Source organism: Nilaparvata lugens, chromosome 2 (assembly GCF_014356525.2).
Source record: "Nilaparvata lugens isolate BPH chromosome 2, ASM1435652v1, whole genome shotgun sequence".
Taxonomy (NCBI): Eukaryota; Metazoa; Arthropoda; class Insecta; order Hemiptera; family Delphacidae; genus Nilaparvata; species Nilaparvata lugens.
The window spans coordinates 23,890,554-23,909,927 of NC_052505.1; the positions used below are offsets into that span (position 1 = coordinate 23,890,554).

At 33.9% G+C, this 19,374-nt stretch overlaps 1 protein-coding gene across 1 annotated transcript in view; it reads left to right on the forward strand.

The window, feature by feature from the left end:
- LOC111050095 overlaps nt 1-18,617 on the forward strand; it is a 41,048-nt gene extending 22,431 nt beyond the window's left edge. Inside the window, exons 7-18 of the mRNA XM_039420018.1 lie at nt 1,116-1,289; nt 2,753-2,866; nt 3,562-3,649; nt 3,836-3,902; nt 4,435-4,582; nt 5,432-5,644; nt 6,510-6,818; nt 8,937-9,053; nt 10,476-10,818; nt 12,041-12,153; nt 14,082-14,262; nt 17,740-18,617. Coding sequence (XP_039275952.1) covers nt 1,116-1,289; nt 2,753-2,866; nt 3,562-3,649; nt 3,836-3,902; nt 4,435-4,582; nt 5,432-5,644; nt 6,510-6,818; nt 8,937-9,053; nt 10,476-10,818; nt 12,041-12,153; nt 14,082-14,262; nt 17,740-17,924 — 2,052 coding nt within the window. The 3' untranslated portion in view covers nt 17,925-18,617. The remainder of the gene's footprint in view (nt 1-1,115; nt 1,290-2,752; nt 2,867-3,561; nt 3,650-3,835; nt 3,903-4,434; nt 4,583-5,431; nt 5,645-6,509; nt 6,819-8,936; nt 9,054-10,475; nt 10,819-12,040; nt 12,154-14,081; nt 14,263-17,739) is intronic.
- The last annotated feature ends 757 nt before the right edge of the window (nt 18,618-19,374 follow it).

Below are 19,374 nucleotides of genomic sequence, written 5' to 3' on the forward strand. Positions count from 1 at the left end.
GTAGCATTGATGTTATACATAAGGGGTGCTGTCAGTTTAAAGTGAATTTTGCTACAACAAAATGTTTTACGATCGTCAATTTCTATAGGTAGAAAAAATTGAATTTCCAATACTCTACAAGTATGCATTTGAAAAAGTAATATGAATGCAGTAAAATGAGATAAATATCAGGGATATGGAAATTTTTTAGGTTCGTTCGATGCACTAGAAGGTTTTGAAGGACTTGGATATGACACTATAATAGTTATTTCAAAGTTTCTTAAAATAATAATTAATCTACAAATAAGTTATTACACACTGAAAAGATAGTTCAGTTGGTTATGTCAGAGACAAACTAATATATGAATTAATATAAACTTGAATTTTAAAAAACTTTTAAAAACTTTTATGGAGTGAAAATGCTCTTACATTGGTAGTGACGATCGTTTCGATGACCAACAACAGGTCGTCACTACCAATGTAAGTGCATTTTCACTCCATAAGTGTTTTTTTAAAATTCAAGTTTAATTTTAATAGTGAAAAAGTATGGATATGCAACAGAGAAATTAATATAAAGTAGTATTCTTTTCTCTATGGTTACATGGTTGAATGGTAGAGTGGACATTACTGCCCAAACTTTGCCACGTCACCAAATGAAAAAGTCATTCTATTCTATCATTTTGGTTGTTAGTTCAGTTATTTCACACAGATAACTAAGTTATGAAGTTATAAATAACTATGAAGTTATGTTGGAATTTACAAGAAATACTTTCTTCCAATTCAAGTTTTGTTGAAATTAGATTGACACAATGATGAAAAATGTATATTCCGAAGTACTGTTCAATCTATATGAAACGTTTGAAAATTTACAATATCGTTGATTATGTAAGTGAACTCACTTTTCCATTCATTATTCTATGTAGTAAGATTCACTTTGAAGTGACAGGAAGCATAACATTGATTTTATTTAAAAGAAATGCTGTCAGTGATGTCAGTGAATCTCACTATATTTATATATCTTTCCCAATCATTCACAACATTTGTGTCTCATCAAATAAGTAAATAAATATTTTATTTACTGTAGAGTTTTTATTGAAAACGTTACTGATTTAGAATGTTGTTTTGCACTGGTTCAGGACCTGATTCAGGCGCAAAAAGACGCGCCCAAGGTGGCCAATGACGAGACGTGTGACTTCTGTGTGGCCGTGGTGCAACACCTCAGGGACATTGTCATCGCCAACACGACCAAGGCCGAATTCCACAAAGTGCTCAACGGACTCTGCAACCAACTCGGAAACTACAGGCAAGAGGTAATACATGCCTACATTATTCCAAATTTATACTAAAATGAGATATGGATATATATTTTAATTGAATTATACTGTAGTAACATGTACTATGAATTATACTGTAGTAACATGTAATATAAATAATTAATTCATATTGTTTATAATATAGAGGCCATTTCCGGAAAATGGGCACATACGCAAAAATTATGTTTAAAGTAAAATCAATTTGAAGATTTTCTTCTAATATTATTTAAATATGCCCAGACCACTTCAGAGCCTATTAAAAATTCTCTGTTTCAAAAACCTATTAAAAACAGTTATAATTCTCTGAATCTAAACAAGCTCTCTGATGCTGACTTCAAATTTAGGAATTTTATGAAAATATAAAGCTTCAAATACCAGTGCATGGAGATACAAAAACACTCATAGAGTTCTCAATTCTCGAGATTATACGTTGAAACTTCCTGATACTACTAAAAAACAACATGGCGAATCGATTAAACCAATAATCGGAAAAAGAGCACATAGGCCAATGCCCTCTAAATGGTAATAATCATATAATATATTATTTACAATTATCATTATCGTATACAATTTGTATTAAATTGAAATTTATTTCCCAAAAAACTACAGTATAAAAGATTAACATAGAATAATACTGTTAATGTGAAAGTTAACATTTGCATTTAATTTATTATAAACATTTGACAAATTGTTATGACAAGTTGGTCAGAAGATAATATTGTAAAATATTATGAAGAAGATAATATTGAAAAATAATATGAAGACTATGAACAAGAACATAATAAATATTATATTTATTTAATTTGTTTCACAATAATAGAACATTTTAAAATGATTTTAAAAATCCTATTTAAAAACGCCTATTTTTGTCTGGACTATGTTCTATTTTCAGAAATCGAGTTCGCAGATTCAGTTTCAACAATTGAAAAAAGTAGAAACGTTTTATTTTTCATTTATTTTTACACATTCATTTTGAACAAGATTGACATTTTGGCAATCATCAGATTCATCACTTGAAATTAAGATAGTGCTTTTGTCAGCCTCAATGTAATCCCCCACAGAGTAGAATAGTGATTCAATTATTCTTTATCTTACAGTTCTTAATTCTCATACTGAAGCTGCTGTCGTTGAGGCTCCTCACTCGTATTTTATTTATTAAATCATTTAACGTAGCACAACTTCCAGAAAAGTACCACCATAGAGAAACAGCGTAATCGTATGCTATCGTTTTTCTATGGTACCACAGACTCGAGCCCGAAACGGTCCCAATTCCAATGCATACGACAGTCCAAATGTAGCTTAGGTTATGCATCTATGTGTCACTTTCACGTTTTTTTAATTATACACTATAAGATTATTATAAATCCGTAGGACTAGTACTGGGAAAAGTTACTCCTTTCTATTGAATTATGTATTATTCAGTAATTCAATGGAAATGTTCAATTTTTTTTTGTTTGTAGTGCTCCGAAATGGTGGACCAGTACTTCGAGATCATCTACATGTTCTTGACCGAAGAGCTTGATGGAAAGGAACTGTGCACTGAAATCAGGATCTGCCCCAAAATTTCCAAGGATGTAAGTCAAATATCTTTTCTCATATTCATCCAAATATTAATGTTCGCTATACGATTAAAATTGAAGTTTTTGGAGGTGATTGATCTCCTTTCATAAGAGAGGGTCTGTGATTTTGGTACATGATCAGCCGACAATAACAGATTCGTTGTTTATTATACATATTGTTTTCACTAATATTATAATATTCTATTTTTATAACATTAAAGTGAAAAAACAATCACATTCTTTTGCTGTAGTACACAAAAGAATGCGAGTGTTTTTTCTTTTCACTTCAAAGTTATAAAAATATAATAGTAATAATAACAACAGATTCATTGAGACTATAAGAAGTATGGAATCATGCCATGTGCTCACAATGTTGGAACTTGTCATTACTTTAGATGCCAGCGACCTCGTGCAACTGAAAAGAATTATTCTACTATTATTCGCCATCATTTGTTTTTTTTTATAATTAGCAACAACTTATTAGTAACTATGTCATGAATACAGACACAAATACGCCCTAAAAAACAGCTTAACTTGTTTCATATCAGATCTGTTTTGTCTTTTGGTTGTTTTGTAATTTCAATGCGTTATGCAACTTGATAATTTCTTTCTATAATTGTTTGTATACTGCTATTTTGCCGATAATAATCTATGATCTTTCACAACTTTGATGCGATATTGATTTGACAACAATTATATAACATTTTCAGCTCCCTGTTATTGGACGTGATGAAGCCAAGGCTGTTGAAGTGGCAAAGAACAAGGATAAGCCTGAACTGCATAAAGATGATTCTACACGTAAGTAAATCATTTTGAATTTTGTCTATGTTCTCTTTCCATGTAATTCCATCATTGAGATCTTTTTTATTTTGTACAATCAAGTATAGGTTTTCTTGATCTGTGATTGATGTTGTGATTTTGATTTTCTTTAAACTTATTGAGAAATTGTTTATTATATAAAGCTTTTCTCTGTTGATCCAACAGATGGACTTCACCTTCTTGGAGCTAACAAGTGCACATGGGGACCGAACTACTGGTGTTCAAATTTCAGGTAATTGTTGAATATTTATTCGTATATTTTCGTAATTCTTCATTATTTCACCATGTTCATTTGTTCTGTATAAGAAACTCTTGGTTCCATATCTTCCACATGAAAGATACAAGTGTGTAATGATACATTGGTGTAGTGCTCATAGCTGGTATCAGACTGACTTGGATCTATACAGGTCAATACCAACTTGAGGAAACATTTGACAAGGTAATGTTGTTGTTGAAAATGTGAACAATTATAACAGCTTTATAAATCTCCTATTTAATCTATATTCTTCATAGGGGATTCATGATACAGTTATTGGATATTTTACATTCCCATTATGTAGTTAGTTATCTGTATGCAGCTCAAGATTTTATAGATTCTGCATTTGTGTATTGTAAGTTTTCATAGATCGGGACGAAGAATTTGATTGCATTTTACTTTTCTAGTCTTACTTCATAGATCTCATCAATAGCACACTCAATTGGTTTTGTTCTATCGTTGTCTTCATATTTTTAATTATTTCTAATATTGGCAAATGATTTTGCAGAACCAGCAAGGATTGCAAAGTGCCAGTGAAGCTCTGCATTCCAACCTGGGAGCAGACGAAGCTGGCTGAAGACAACGGCGAAATTTGCAAAGTTTGTAAGGATATGATTCAACAAGCCAGAGATCAGCTCAACAGCAATGAGACACAGGTAACTCACTTCCTTCTTTGGCATTCTCTTAATTTTTAATATATTATCATAGTGAACATTTTCAAATGAATTCGGACTTTATTCAATACTTTTTCCAATTGGTGTACTTTAGGCCCGGAAGCAACATCTCGTTTCAAACGGAGATAGATCAGCTATTGGTTTAAACCCGAGATGAAACACGTTACTTCAAATGCGACCATGCCTGCTTATAATAGATTATTAGATTAGCGTTAAACGTAGATGATGCATGAATGGCCTCTGAACGTAAATGCTAATTGGTTTCAAGTTCAATATTTCACACATAGACTAATCAAAGCAACAAATCTTGGATGGAGTAATAGATAATATATACAACAAATATTATTAGTATTATTATTATTACCAATAATTAACAAGTATTATCCAATACGAAACTAATAGGTGATCAAATCTTTGATAAAATTCGGCCAAATATTTATGAAGAATTATTATTGAACGAAAATCCTAATTAAATGCTGTAAATCACCCCCGAAGACTTCTGCTACTGCAAATATTGACAACAGGGTTAACAGCTAGATGGAAATTCGATGAGCGCTACTATACAAAAATTATTTGCCAGCCCGGGAATCGAACCCGGTACCTTCCAATTGCTAGTCAGGAATGCTTACACCAAATTGACAATCTCTGGATAGCAGAACTCATTTTATACGAAGACATAGCGGCCAGCCAGTCTACAGATGAAATATCCATGACCTGTGATGTGTGTGTATCAATGACTGTTTAATGGGGCACTAATCTACATTTTCATCCCTCAGATAGTTAAGTTAGATAAGATAGATCAGTTAAGAATCATTCTGTTTGTTTGTGCAGGAGGAACTGAAGGAAGTGTTTGAGGGCTCGTGCAATCTGATCCCGGTGAAGATGGCGCGCAAGGAGTGCATCAAAGTGGTGGATGAGTTTGTACCGGAGCTGGTGGAGGCGCTGTCCTCGCAGATGAACCCACAGATTGTCTGCGCCACCGCCGGACTCTGCAACAACGCCAAGATGGACCTCCTCTACGAGAAACTCAAGAGGGAAGAAATGGTTAGTGATTGCCGTATTTTGTTTATTGCTTGTAGATTGGTTGGTAGGTAGGCAATCTAAATGGATCTCAAGTAGAAAATACATCTAAATTATCTCATACAAAAAAGATACCTAAGTAGATTGAGATTAAACTTCATGAATATTGATATTAATATTCTCTTTCTAGAGGTAAGGTAGAAAAAGTTGGTTTAGACTCAACTCACACTACCTCGACTCAAATCGTACGACTCCAGTCGAGGATACTCCAGTCTCTTGACCTTACGACTTTTTTGCTCAATGTCACCACTTCAGTTCTATGCTACTCCATTTCTAACCTTACATTATTAAAGATATGAGATAAAATTCAATTCTACTGCGCATGTAACAAATTTCATAATAATTATTTAAATATCGTCTTATCTAATTCTTAGTATTGTCTTATTTTAAATTACATTTTCAATAGTATCAACTTGTTGCCTTTTAAAAGTATGAAATAGTACAAACTAAACCTCTCTCATTAAAACATAATTGAACATAATCTTTTAGGTTATTTAGACAAATTTAAATCCACCCAATCTGAGATCAACCCTGTCGTGGTCAACGACGGCATTTACGCACAAACGAAAACGCAGCTTAACTTCTATAATCCGGCCGCTGTGATAAGCGACACGGAAATTTAGGAGGAATCTATATTATGCAACAAAAACAGTCCTGTTTCTAGCGATGATGGTGAAATGAAAGAAAATGTAATGAAGTTGCCTCTTGACTCCTATCCTGTAATAATTCTTGTAAACTAACTCGTCTATTTATCTGTCCGACCAACTCCAGGTGGAGCAAGTGAATGTAAGTGGTTTTCGATTACTAACCCGTTGATTTTTCGTTGCAGGAAGAGAAGGAGAAGACGAAACTAGTGGATTTGCCGATCGAGCGCATGTTCCCAGTGATTCCCACGACAGCCGCCTACAACCAGGAGGCCGTGTCACGTGCCAGCGAGGCCTGCGAACTGTGCGAGCTGTTCCTGCACTTCACACAGCAGCAGATCACTCTGCCAGCCAACGAACAGGAGATCAAGAAGGTCGTGGACCAGGTGTGTCTCAAGATGGCCTCAACAGTCGCCAGCCAGTGCTCCAAATTTGTCGCCGAGTATGGAGACGCGTTCATTGCCCTCTTGGCGCAGCGCATTGATCCCAGCCAGGTAGGAGCATGCCTTCATAAAATTGAACCATCAAAAATATTGAAATTATTACCCTATATAATTTAAGATTATAAAACTATCAAATGCTTGTTTATTTATTTGATATAAACAAGAAAAGTTGAAAAGTCCATTGCGAGCCATACAGTGGAGTTTTACAAGCTGTTATCCAAAACCAAAGAAGTCTACACTGTACTATAATAATAATAACTTTATTCTCGCAAAAGAAAGCACAAACAATAATTACAGAAAATGTAAAAAATGAAATAATATGTTGACAATAGAAGTAAAAGTAAAAAATAAAATGTCTATATCGTACAGTACCTATTTCAAAATACAAACAGCCTCTATTAAAATAAACATCAAAATCAACAGAATAGCAAAAGTAAAGGAAAATTAGTATAACAGATGTACAAAAATTAAAGAATAAAGTGGCTGTCCATTCAATAATATTATAAAAAACAATATACCCAATAATAAGAAAGAAAAACTGTATATAAACATAACAGAACATGCCATTGCACCAATAAATCTTAGCGAAAATAATTCTGTATGCAAATAATTTCACGAGAAATTATGTCCGCATACAGGAGCATCAGAAAAGAGAAAAATATCTTTACAATCGATACAGTAAATCAATAGTGAGATCCACGTTATAATAGCAGCATTTGATCAGCATTGGTGTTGCTATCCTTTGTCTATCATTCGATAAAGCAGATAGTGCTATCCTTTCCTATCTCTGCAACGTTGTCAGATCGTTTTTTATCATTTAAAGATATAATTAACAGATTTTTATCATGTAAAGATATAATTAATTAACAGATTATCTTTTAATTAACAGAATATCCAATCTCAATATTGAAAATTTATTATATCATTGGAAAAATTTTTTTTCCCTACCAATGAAATATAATTGATCATTTTAAACAAGAAAGATCAGTTAATATTCCATCAGATACACCGGTATCAGCTATCCTCTATAAAAGGCAGTGACAAGGCAGAGAATCGGCAACGCTGCTCTTTTATCTTTCTCCACTGCCATTATGACATGGGCCTCACTATAGTAAGCTGTCTTCTAAACAGAAAGTTTCTGAATATTGTGTATCTATTAATATCTGACAGATATCCACTAGTACTAACTTACCATATTCAACTACCATTCCATAATATCCTATCATATTAAGCGAGCAATTTCTGTATGTATCTGGTTATTTATGTTTTACGGATCTCGAAAACTACTCTAACGATTTTCACGAAATTTGGAACATAGTAGGTTTATGATAAATAAAGATTCGATTGCACTAGGTCTCATTTTTTGGAAAACTCGCTGAACGACATTAAAAGGATAATTCACCCTTGGAAAACAGATGAGTTCGTCGTCTCTCGATAACAGAAGATGCGTGTGCCTGTGTGGGAGAGAGACAGAATTATTATTTCCAGCTGTGTAATCATAATCAATCAGCGAGAAATTTTATCTAGCTAGACAATTTTTAATCGATTTGATCAACATAATCTGATTTGATGACATGACATGATAATCCTCCTAAACTAGAGTATATCATAATTTTCAAAGTTAATCATTATTTGACAATTTCAAGTGATTAGTGAGTGTTATTTTGTTATTCAATTTAGTTTGTATATAATCTAAATTAATTTTTTTTTCAAATGTTTGAACAGAAAATTGAACCTGAATTCAAGTGTATGGAACATAACCTACTTTCTGGACTATTTATAGTGTATAAATCAAAATTTGGGAAAATCAGTTTTGGGCTGTGCCTGTTAGTACTTCCCCAATCATTTTAAAGAATTGTGTTCGGTTTATCAAAAGTCATCAAATAAATAACGAGCGAAGCTCGTTGCCCCGATAATATTCACTTACGTATTCAACTTTTTAAACTAGACTTTATGATTGATAGTGATGTTAGGGCCAGGGGTACCAAGTAGTTTGAATTTTTAATTGAAATGAATGAACTTGAATTTTCAATGTTGAAACTATATGATTTTCAACTATTATGTGACTTTATTCAACTGTGATGTATTTTGTATTTTTCAAATCAGCCTATGATTGAAGGTGAATATTTTGTGAATGGAAGATGTTGATTGTGTTTTTCAATTTGGTAGGTCTGCCCGAAGATTGGCGCTTGCATGCAGCTGATTGACAATGTAAAGCCAACCTGCCCCATGTGTATGCTTGCTGTCAGATCGTTGGAGGAGACTGTTGCTAACAACAAGACCGAGGTAACTATTCAACTCACTCCTACCTAACTGTGTTCTCATGACAATTTTAAATGAATTGAATATTTTTTCCTAGAAAAATATAAAATAAAAATGTTTGTATCCTATAATAATAGGGGATTCTAATCTAGTAACATAACTTGAGAAGACCACACGAAAATAGTCCGATGGAAATTGGAACAACTGAGTCCCACTTCACTGGGTTGAAAGTTTTCACAGTTCTGATTACCTAAATTTATTATACACGCAAAGCACTACTTTACGCATTTTGATAATGATGAAGATCACTATGGGCGTCAATGTGTGGGTGGATTTATGAACCGATACAAATTAATTTGAAATGAGAATTATAAACTAACTACTTTACTCAATAAAACATCAAAGTAATATATTTCTTAGTGATCGATTCACAATGAAATATATCACTAATGTTTCTCATATTTGATCCACAAGATCTGGTAGCAATGATTCCTCTAAAGCAAGAGATTTAATTGTTGGAAAATGTTGGAAAAGTACGAATTGAGCCAAACTACGTAGATTGAATGACTCATCGATTGGGACTACTCGACTGAAGCTGTTTTCGCGGAGATGGAGGTGCTTGATGTCAGGCAATTATACATTAGTACTTTGGCAACATACATATTCAAAAACTATTCTGTAAAAACTATTCTATAAATTTAATACTATCACTCATAATTATACAACAAGGAGAGTAATACATAACAATATCCAGATGCCAAGGGTAAATAAAACCATCTTCACTACTAGCGGTAACAAACTTCATCAACTATAAAATATCTGCATTCAAAATAGCAATTAAAAGGTGGATTACTGTGGTAATCCAAAAAGGATGAAAAAAAAGGATTAATCCAAAAAGGATTAAAGGTGGTATCAATATTACTGTTATATGAATAGGATTAATATACCATACATTTTTTTATTGTAAATGTGACTTTGTATTGTTTTTTATTGACAGTGATCTGTTTCTTCGTCTGTTTGTTGGGTTTGGATGGGGGGAACGTCACTTATTGGGGGGCTGGAAGGGGTTTCTTGGGTTTCTAGGGGGTGGCATAGGGATAGGGGGGAGAAATGTAGTTTCTTTCTCAGGGGGGGGTTTAGTGTCACTATTATTGAAATGTCAACAAGCTTAACCGATCTATGCAAGTACTGCGAAATATATATATATGCCTATTCCTACCTTAGACTCATTCTCGCACACAGGCAGTAATGCCTCTGCGAGAGTAAATATTTCTTAATATATATTTGTATATCTGCTGTCATTTCTGTGGTGCTGAAAGTGTGTTGTAAAGTGTATTCTTATTTTATGATGTAGGCTACCACTGTAATTGCTTGTACGACTTATGAAATTAATAACTTTTTGAATTGAATTGATTAATAGATTTGACTGATTGATTGATGTTGCAGGAAAGCATCAAACACGGCCTGGACAACTTGTGCTCGCACCTGGGCGCCGAGATGCGGAAGGACTGCGAGCGTTTCGTGAACACATTCACCGAGGACATCGTGAACGCAGTGATGGCCGACTTCAACGAGAAGGAGGTGTGCGCCTACCTCAAGATGTGCAGCGCCGAGGTGATGTCAACCGATGTTGTCACCTTCGATCCCCACGCGACCAACAAGCCTGCAACTGAAACTGTTGCTACCAAAAAGCCTGCAACTGAAACTGTTGCTACCAAAAAGCCTGCAACTGAAACTGTTGCCACCAAGAAGCCGGAAACTGTTGAAAAGACTACACCTGTGAATATCGGTAAGTTTTCTTATTACATTGATGTTTATCACTTCTCATCGACTTTCTCATCAATATCAATATATCGATGTATCAATATATTGATGATTCCTTATTTCGCTTCTACAAAGTAATTTCTGATTCCGACTAATTATTATTAATATATCGATATATTCCTGATTTGATTCTATGAATATTGGTGAGTTTCAAGAAGAAAAAAGGGTACATTTCGATTAATCTGAGTACATGTTTATCCTTTTCCATCGACATTTTCATTAATTTATCAATTATTAATTATTTCCTTACTGCGATTTATAAATATCAACCATTAGATGAAAATCAGCTAGTAACTAAAGTGAATAACTAACTGTATATATAATCCGCATTACCAAAAAGACAGCTTCTCTGATTGGTTCTTGTGGAATTAATCACGATTGAAATTTAACCGGCTTTTGTGCAACCGGCATTTAGACTGTCAGATGGTCAAATTCAACCAATCTGACAGTTTTATGCCCGGTTACAGAGTCGTTCATAAAATCTAACAGAGCTATGTGAGACATAGATTAAAATCACTGACATAAATGGTTGGTCATTGCACAGTCGTTTGCCGAAGCCCATTTAGCTATATCTCGAATTAGCATCACACATAAGTCACACTGCAGCTCTGTTCACTTTTTTCCGTACATTTCCGTACATGCTCCTATCCATGCTTCTATCTTGGCATCGGGGAAAGTTTCAATAGACATTACTGTGAACAGACCCAAAAGACCTCACATAAAATTGATAAACAACATGGCGACTCTTGGCTTTTGGCGAGATTTCTCACCATATTTATTCAGCAATTTGGAGGTTATAAACAAATTTTAAAGCGAAGAAACACTGACAATTCTAACTTACCGCATTGACAATAAATTATTTAAAAATTCTACAGACATTTCATCCAACAATCGGGCGTTTCAGTTCTATTACTTTACTTTGACGTCTGTGCAACGAAAAGTGGAATTATGACTTCGTAAATGAATTGACTGCCTGTTTTTAATTTTATGTGACGACTCTGCAACCCTGCATAAGATCTGATTAAACAAAAACAAAAATTATGTTTTAGCGGCAGTTAGATCTAGTCAGAATGATTTCAAATTGTTTTTGTATATGATTTTTTGTTAGTTTAGAAGCAGTATGCTCTGCTTATCCAAATAATGGCGTTGATAAATACATATTTCAATTTCATATAATCTTTTTGCAGAGACGAACGAAGTACATGATGATGTTACAGTTGGCGACAACAAACAAAAGTGTGTCCTGTGTGAATTCGTCTTGCAGAGAATTGACAACGAACTGAAGGATAAGAAAACTGAGGTATGTCAATGTACTATCCTTTATTGTTATTATTCATTTATGGCTTTCATTGGTTGCTGACGGAAGTTCCACCTCTCCTGTATATAATATCATTTAAGCCGTCAGTGGGCCTTACGACTGTCAAACTTCAGCTGAGACCGACAGTAAAGTGTCCATCTGATAACACGGGAGTGACCTGTTCAAAAACTTTTTTCGGTACTATCCTATTCAATTTCTATTCCAGATATTACTTTCCTTGCCCTATTACCATAGGTAAGGAAAGTATTGCTTTCCGAAAAAAATTAAGGTACCCCAATTTCTAAATTTCTATATGTTTCAAGGTCCCCTGAGTCCAAAAAAGTGGTTTTTGAGTATTGGTCTGTATGTGTGTGTGTGTGTGTTTGTGTGAGTGTATGTGCGTCTGTGTACACGATATCTCATCTCCCAATTATTAACGGAATGACTTGAAATTTGGAACTTAAGGTCCTTCCCCTATAAGGATCCGACACGAACAATTTCGACCAAATGCAATTCAAGATGGCGGCTAAAATGGCGAAAATGTTGTCGAAAACAGGGTTTTTTGCTATTTTCTCGAAAACGGCTCCAACGATTTTGATCAAATTTATACCTAAAATAGTCATTGATAAGCTCTATAAACTGCCGCAAGTCCCATATCTGTAAAAATTCCAGGTGATCCGCCCAATCTTTGCAAAGTTTGATTTTAGGTACCCAATTATCAGGCTTCAGATACAATTTGAACAGAAAATTTTAAGTGAAAAAGATTGAGCATGAAAATCTCTACAAGTAATGTTCAGTAACATTTTCACATAAATTTGAAAATAATCTCGAAATTCCAGGAAATGTCATTATTCAATTACAAACTGTTGGCAACTGTTGATTCTATTGAATCATTCACTATGAAGAGATAGCAGACCTCGTGTGTCTCCAGCGTTATAGTCCTGTCACCAGCTGACTCAAATATTTGAATAGTAGACTTGAGATGCGAGGGAACACTAGCGTCGTCAGGTGATCAATTTTCATAACGGCAAGGAAAGTTGTGTGAGTGCGCCACACCATATTTTTTTCAATATACATTGATGTGTTCATGATCCCATAAATGCAGCTGATCCCTGGATTGTATTCTATCCAATGTTTTTCAGGGTCACCTCGAAATGAACAATCTATTATGTATATTTTTACTGAAAAAATTATACTTCATGCTCATGCAGTATGAGTATGGTTTATTCATTTATGACCATGGTTTATTCTCATGGTTTGTGTCATCTGCATTGGGGTGATGTCACACTAGGCCGAATGCGACACAATTGGACATAAAATTGCAGTGAGCATAAATACAAAATGTCCGGATGCGAGTAGTGTAACATGGTCTTCACCCACTCAAATACTTGCAGATGGCTTTGAACTTTCTTCTATTTTTGTTGAACTTTGAGATTAATGTTTCTTAGTAAATGGTTTCTTACAAGGTCTTTAGAAACCATAGACCTTGATTTTTTTAGTTCCTTAAGAGCTTCATAAATTTAGTCTTTCACATAACTCAAATAATTAAAATTGTTTTTTGATAATAAAATCTTTTTGATGCCATTCAAAATCCTACCAATATTGCCCTGTAACTATGTATTTCAAATCTGTTGAACTTTTAGCTTGGTTTAATTTTTAATTCCAGTATAAATTTTAAATCATTTGAACGTTTTGCTCGTCTTTGTTTTCAATTATTACTCTTGTAAGCGATTGTTTTCTCAGGATAGTTGAATTTGTTATGCGGAGGTTTAACTGTATAAATAATTTGTTTGCTTGTTTTTGTTTTCAATTATCATTAATGTAAGATGAATGAACTAATAAACTTGAAATTCAACTATCAAATGGGAATATTCCCGGACAATTATGTTATGTAATGAGAAATTAATTAAATTAAATGTTGTGGTTTACAGGACGAGATCAAGCACGCAATCCACACGGCGTGCAGCCACATGCCACACACAGTCGTGAATCAGTGCAACCAGTTCATCAACCAGTACGCTGACCTGATCTTCGACCTGCTGGCCGACAGCCTCGAACCCAAGCAGATCTGCACCAAGATCGGACTCTGCAAGAACGACACCGTTGTTGAGGGTAAGTAGACTGCCACCAATGACAAGCATTCATGTTGAGAAATACTGACAAGTCAATCTCACACTATACCCCTGATAGTTTTAAAAGGGAGTAAGAAGAGGCATGAATTGTAGATTGATATTCGGTGTAATTGTTGCATCCATTGTAGCTAGATATTAGCTTGTTGTAGGCAATAGTAGTTAGTTATCCACTGGATTTCCATATATCAGTATCAGTGTCTGTTACAACTAAAATATGATTAGCGTGAGTTCTAATGGTAGGTACCATCATAGAGAAACAATAGCGTAAGTAGATATGCCATGGAATAGGGCGTTTATGTCGCAACTTTTACTGTTATCTCAAGCCGATTATTGTAGATTTTTACTGTTTTGTTGGGGTAAGAGTGTATGAACGGCACAATATGAGAGACTACCAGCGTCACACAGCTTCACCGGAAATAACTACGTGGACTATCGGCTTGGGATAACAGTAAACGTTGCGACATAAACGCCATATACTACTGTATGGGATATCTACTTACGCTATTGTTTCTCTATGGTACTATTCCCAATCAGCTCAGCCGATCAAATATTAATAGTCCCATTAGAAACTATGGAAATGATAATTTAATTGTACAGGACACTGATATTGATATGTGGAAATCCAGCTTGAAGGGATATTTTCCTATGAATTATGTCCAGCAAATCAAATCAATTTTTATTCATTGACAACATTTACATAATAAATTCCGTTACAGATGGTCTTACAGATCATTGAATACAATACAGCAGCTCTTTCAGTATCGACAGAAAGTTGGGCAAACCGATAAACTAGAGCGGGAAGATTCTAGTTTTAAATACAGTCAGAAAATGCAGTCAGAAAGTCGCGAAAATATGCAAATGTATTACAATTCCTAAAGTATTACAATTTCTATTAAAAATTCCTTTAAAATCCAATCCATCATTACAATAAAAGAATAAACTATAGAACTTGATTAGGAGCAAACCCATTCTTGAAAGAGAATGAGGCTCTGATGTTTTACAAATGGCTTCCAAATTAGCTGACTCGTATCTGAAATAGTGGTGAAGCAAAAACATGATTAGTAGTCTTTCCCGACAACAAAAAAATTTGAGGCAATCCTTCTACTTCCATCAAAGATGAAGTTGGTGTATAAAATGAAATGTGGCTTCTGAAGCCACGGTCCATTAATGTGAAAGCATTTGTCCTTTGCTTTTATATCGAGACTTTACTATTTGACATTCCAATATGGGTATAACATTTTAAAATGCTTCTTTAATGATTGATTTACTAGGTAAGTGCATGAACCAATAGACTACTGAATGGTAGATTGTTGAATTGAAGATTCTTGTAATGGTAGTATTTTGAAATAATGATGGGTTAACTCTCACACTGCTTTAATTTCAATCACATTGAGTGTTGTTTGTTGGTTATTTCTCTCGCTAAATTTGTGCTTTGAGCGAAGAGCTGGCGATAGAATGGCAGATTTAGCAAGACACTCATTAAGGCTGTTTGCAATTCAGCTCTCAACACTACTCGCTAAAGCTATTTAGGTGGGTTCTATTTATAATTATTATTGATAGAATAGGCTACACTTTCGTGTGTGTATTCAGTAGTTTGAGTAGTCGTTACAATATGCTAGAGCGATTTTTAAAATGTTTTTCAAATCAATGTTATTTGAATTAATGGATTCTTTTGTTGTTGATTGATCTTTGTTAATAAATCTGATAAAACAGAAAATCTTGCTTCACAAGGGTCTAATTGAAAACTTTGCAAACTGGAAACTTGACATAATGAAATCTTGAAGAATCAAAAATAGGCCTATAACCATCCTCGGTAAATAAAGAATTTTAATGCAAGATTTGTACGTGTATAAGTCAGTTCTTTTCTTTATTGTAATATAGATTTGGCAATAATTTTGGATGATAGGATTCGTTTACATGGGATGAACAGAAAATGTCAACTTCTACAAGCGAAGTAGCTCTCTTCATACTTTGAATTGACAACTTTCGTTTAACTCATTCATTCCAACAAGTTAGCTATTTAGAAAATCAGTTTTGAAGAAATATTCTTCTACATTTTTTACGTGTAATTACCTAGTTTGAACAATTGATAAGAAACGTATATTTTCAATTATTTTCATTCTATTGGTCTACTCAAGGAATTTATAATACGGTTCTAATTATCATGGGTAAGAGTGGCCGTAGTCGAGTGGTTTAGACGCTGGCATAGTAAACCAGAAGCCCCGCGTTTGAAATTGTGTTGACAAGATATTTTTCCCGGGCCACTCACGTGCTTCTGATGGATACGTAAATCCGTCGTTCCCGGCTGCCTAAATTCAGTCGTTAAGTCATGTCAGAGACCCTGAAATTGATTTGACTGTAGACCTGAGCCAGCCAGGTCATAATTAAAAGCTAGAAACCTATGTGAGCATCATAAATTTAGATATTTTGTGTGTAAATGTTTTTTTTTTTTTTTTAATTGATAAAATTGAATTTAGTTACATTCAGATTTTAGGGTTTTCTAGAGTCTGAAAAACTCATTCCATGTGAGTTTAATTGTTTCAGTTTCATTGATTAGGCTATCAGAAGTCTATGAACAAAAGGAGTTCATTCACTGTCAGAATTCCTTATAAATATCATCCATGCTATGCTTTCCATTCAACCAATTTGACAGTTTAAAGTGAATCTGTAGTGTTACTCGGAAATAGTTGAAACATAAAACATTTATAATTGGCTCAAGTATATTAATGTTAATCTTTTATAAATAAAATAAGATTGATTTCTTTGCATAATGATTGTGAATAAATTCCTATGGTAATGATATATTTTTGGAACCAGCAACCAGAGAAATAATCTTTCGTCCTTTCTTTATTGAAATTCTTCTCATCACATATTGACATGTATGCAAATAGAGAAATCAACATAAATTACACCATTTATATTATACCAGCAGGTAACCCGTGCTCCGTAAGGATTCAATTTAAAATGACGTAATGAAATCTTGAAGAATTGAAAATAGGCCTATAACCATCCTCGGTGAATTAAGAATCTATATGCAAAATTTCAAGTCAATCAGTTCAGTAGTTCAGACGTGATGATGCGTCATTCGTGAGTTTCCTATCCCGTACGTGTATAAGCTAGCTTCTTTCCTTTATTATAGTATATACTAGATAAGTATTAAGGATTTATTTAGATTTTTTCTTTAATTTTGTGGCTACCCCATGAAGCTAATTTTAGCTTCTAATAATAATTACGATTATTATGAAATTTGCTCTATGCGTGATGTTAAACTCTGCTATAGGATACAGTAATATAACATTTGTAGAAGAGATTGGTATAGGTAGACCGAGGAAAATATAGGTATAGTAACAGGTGTGATAAACCTAATTCGTGAAGTGGTGATGATGATGTTGATAATGTATTTATCGATTATGTTTGATAATGATAATGTATCAGTATTTATCGATTATTGTTTCAGAAGTAGTCGAAGTGAAGTCCGAGGAGATGAAACGTGACGCCAGCTTCGACGAAACATCGGCGAAGATCGTGTACTCGTGCCTGGGTGCCGTCGGAGTCATCGCAGTCATTGTCCTTGTGGCCACTGGTATCAAATCCCGAAACAGCTTCATCCACAACACCCCCTACATCCGAGTTACTAAATAACTTGCGCTCATGCCTAAATAACTAGCTCTTTATTTTCGACTATAATTTCTATTGATAGCTGTTTTTCAGAAGCAATTTTAACATTTTGATATGCATTGTAAAATTATTGGAAATGTGATTAAAAAAATAAAATTATTATTGTTTATTGTTACTAAGGTGTAATATTTGTATGTAAATATAAGTATAAATGATATCCATACAAGTAGACGTATTGATTTTCTTTTTATTATCTAGATGATATTTTGTTTATGATATCTACAAAAGTAGACAAATAAATCTTATTCTTGGTTTTATCTCATGAATATTTTGTTCAGGATATCCACTGAAGTAGGCAAAACAATATTATTCGTTGTGTTTATTACATACATATTTTGTTTATTATATAACTTTCATAAGAGTAGACGAATCAATCATTTCATTCAAGATGTTAAGATAGATGAAAGTTTCTCACTTTTCATTTTTCTTCGTAAGTCTACAATCTATTTGCACTGTGACATGTTTTCCAAACCTACATTGTGCATTTTCTTGTCATCTTGTATTGACTATAAAGTTATCTTATACTGAGAATGATAGATACCTATTAATTAATATGGTGTGATATTTTTGAAAGATGGTCGATTTCTAGATGACTGAATTGAATGTGTATGTGTTAGGTTGTGATAATGAGAAATAAAGTTTTTAATTAAAAGACAATTAGGTATTTTATTTTCGACCATTCCTGTTGGGTGAATATTTTATCATCTTTTGTTGAGTCGCTGAAAGAATCTACACTCATAAAAAGTGGTTTGCTCGCTTCTCATAAAAAAACTGTCAATTTTTATACCTACCATGATATACCGAGTGATTCAAAAAGATCGTTACAACTTTGAAAATTCAAATAAATCTTATTAAACAAGGTACAGAGCTGGTTTGGTGTTGTTTTAAAGGAAAAAACTTCAAGTTTTTTTACCTTAAACTAAAGATATTCTATGTGACTTCCTTTGTTTATCCTGCAGACATCCCATCGATAGTAGATTTCTTCCCAGACTCGTACTTGCATTTCCGGTGTAACTTGCTCAACAGCAGCGCAAATCCTTGTTTTAAGTTCAGGTAGAGTGGCTGGCAAAGGAGGTACATACACCATATATTTTATGAAACCCCACGAGAAAAAAATCCAGCTGTGTTAGTCTGGGGAACGAAGGTTCATGCAATTGGCGCATTACGGCCAATCCACTGATTTGGAAAGCAGTCATTAAGAAAATCCTGGACGTCAGTCAGATAGTGTGGTGGTGCGCCATCTTGCATAAAGAAAACATGTCGTTCTCAGTCATCCTCATTGATCTGTGGTATCAAAAATTTTTTCTACATATCAAGGTACACTATGCCGTTTTTCAAACCAAAACACACAAGTTGTAAAGTCCTTTTTGAATCAGCCGGTATAGAAAGTTTGGAAAGTCACTGTTCACTTCAA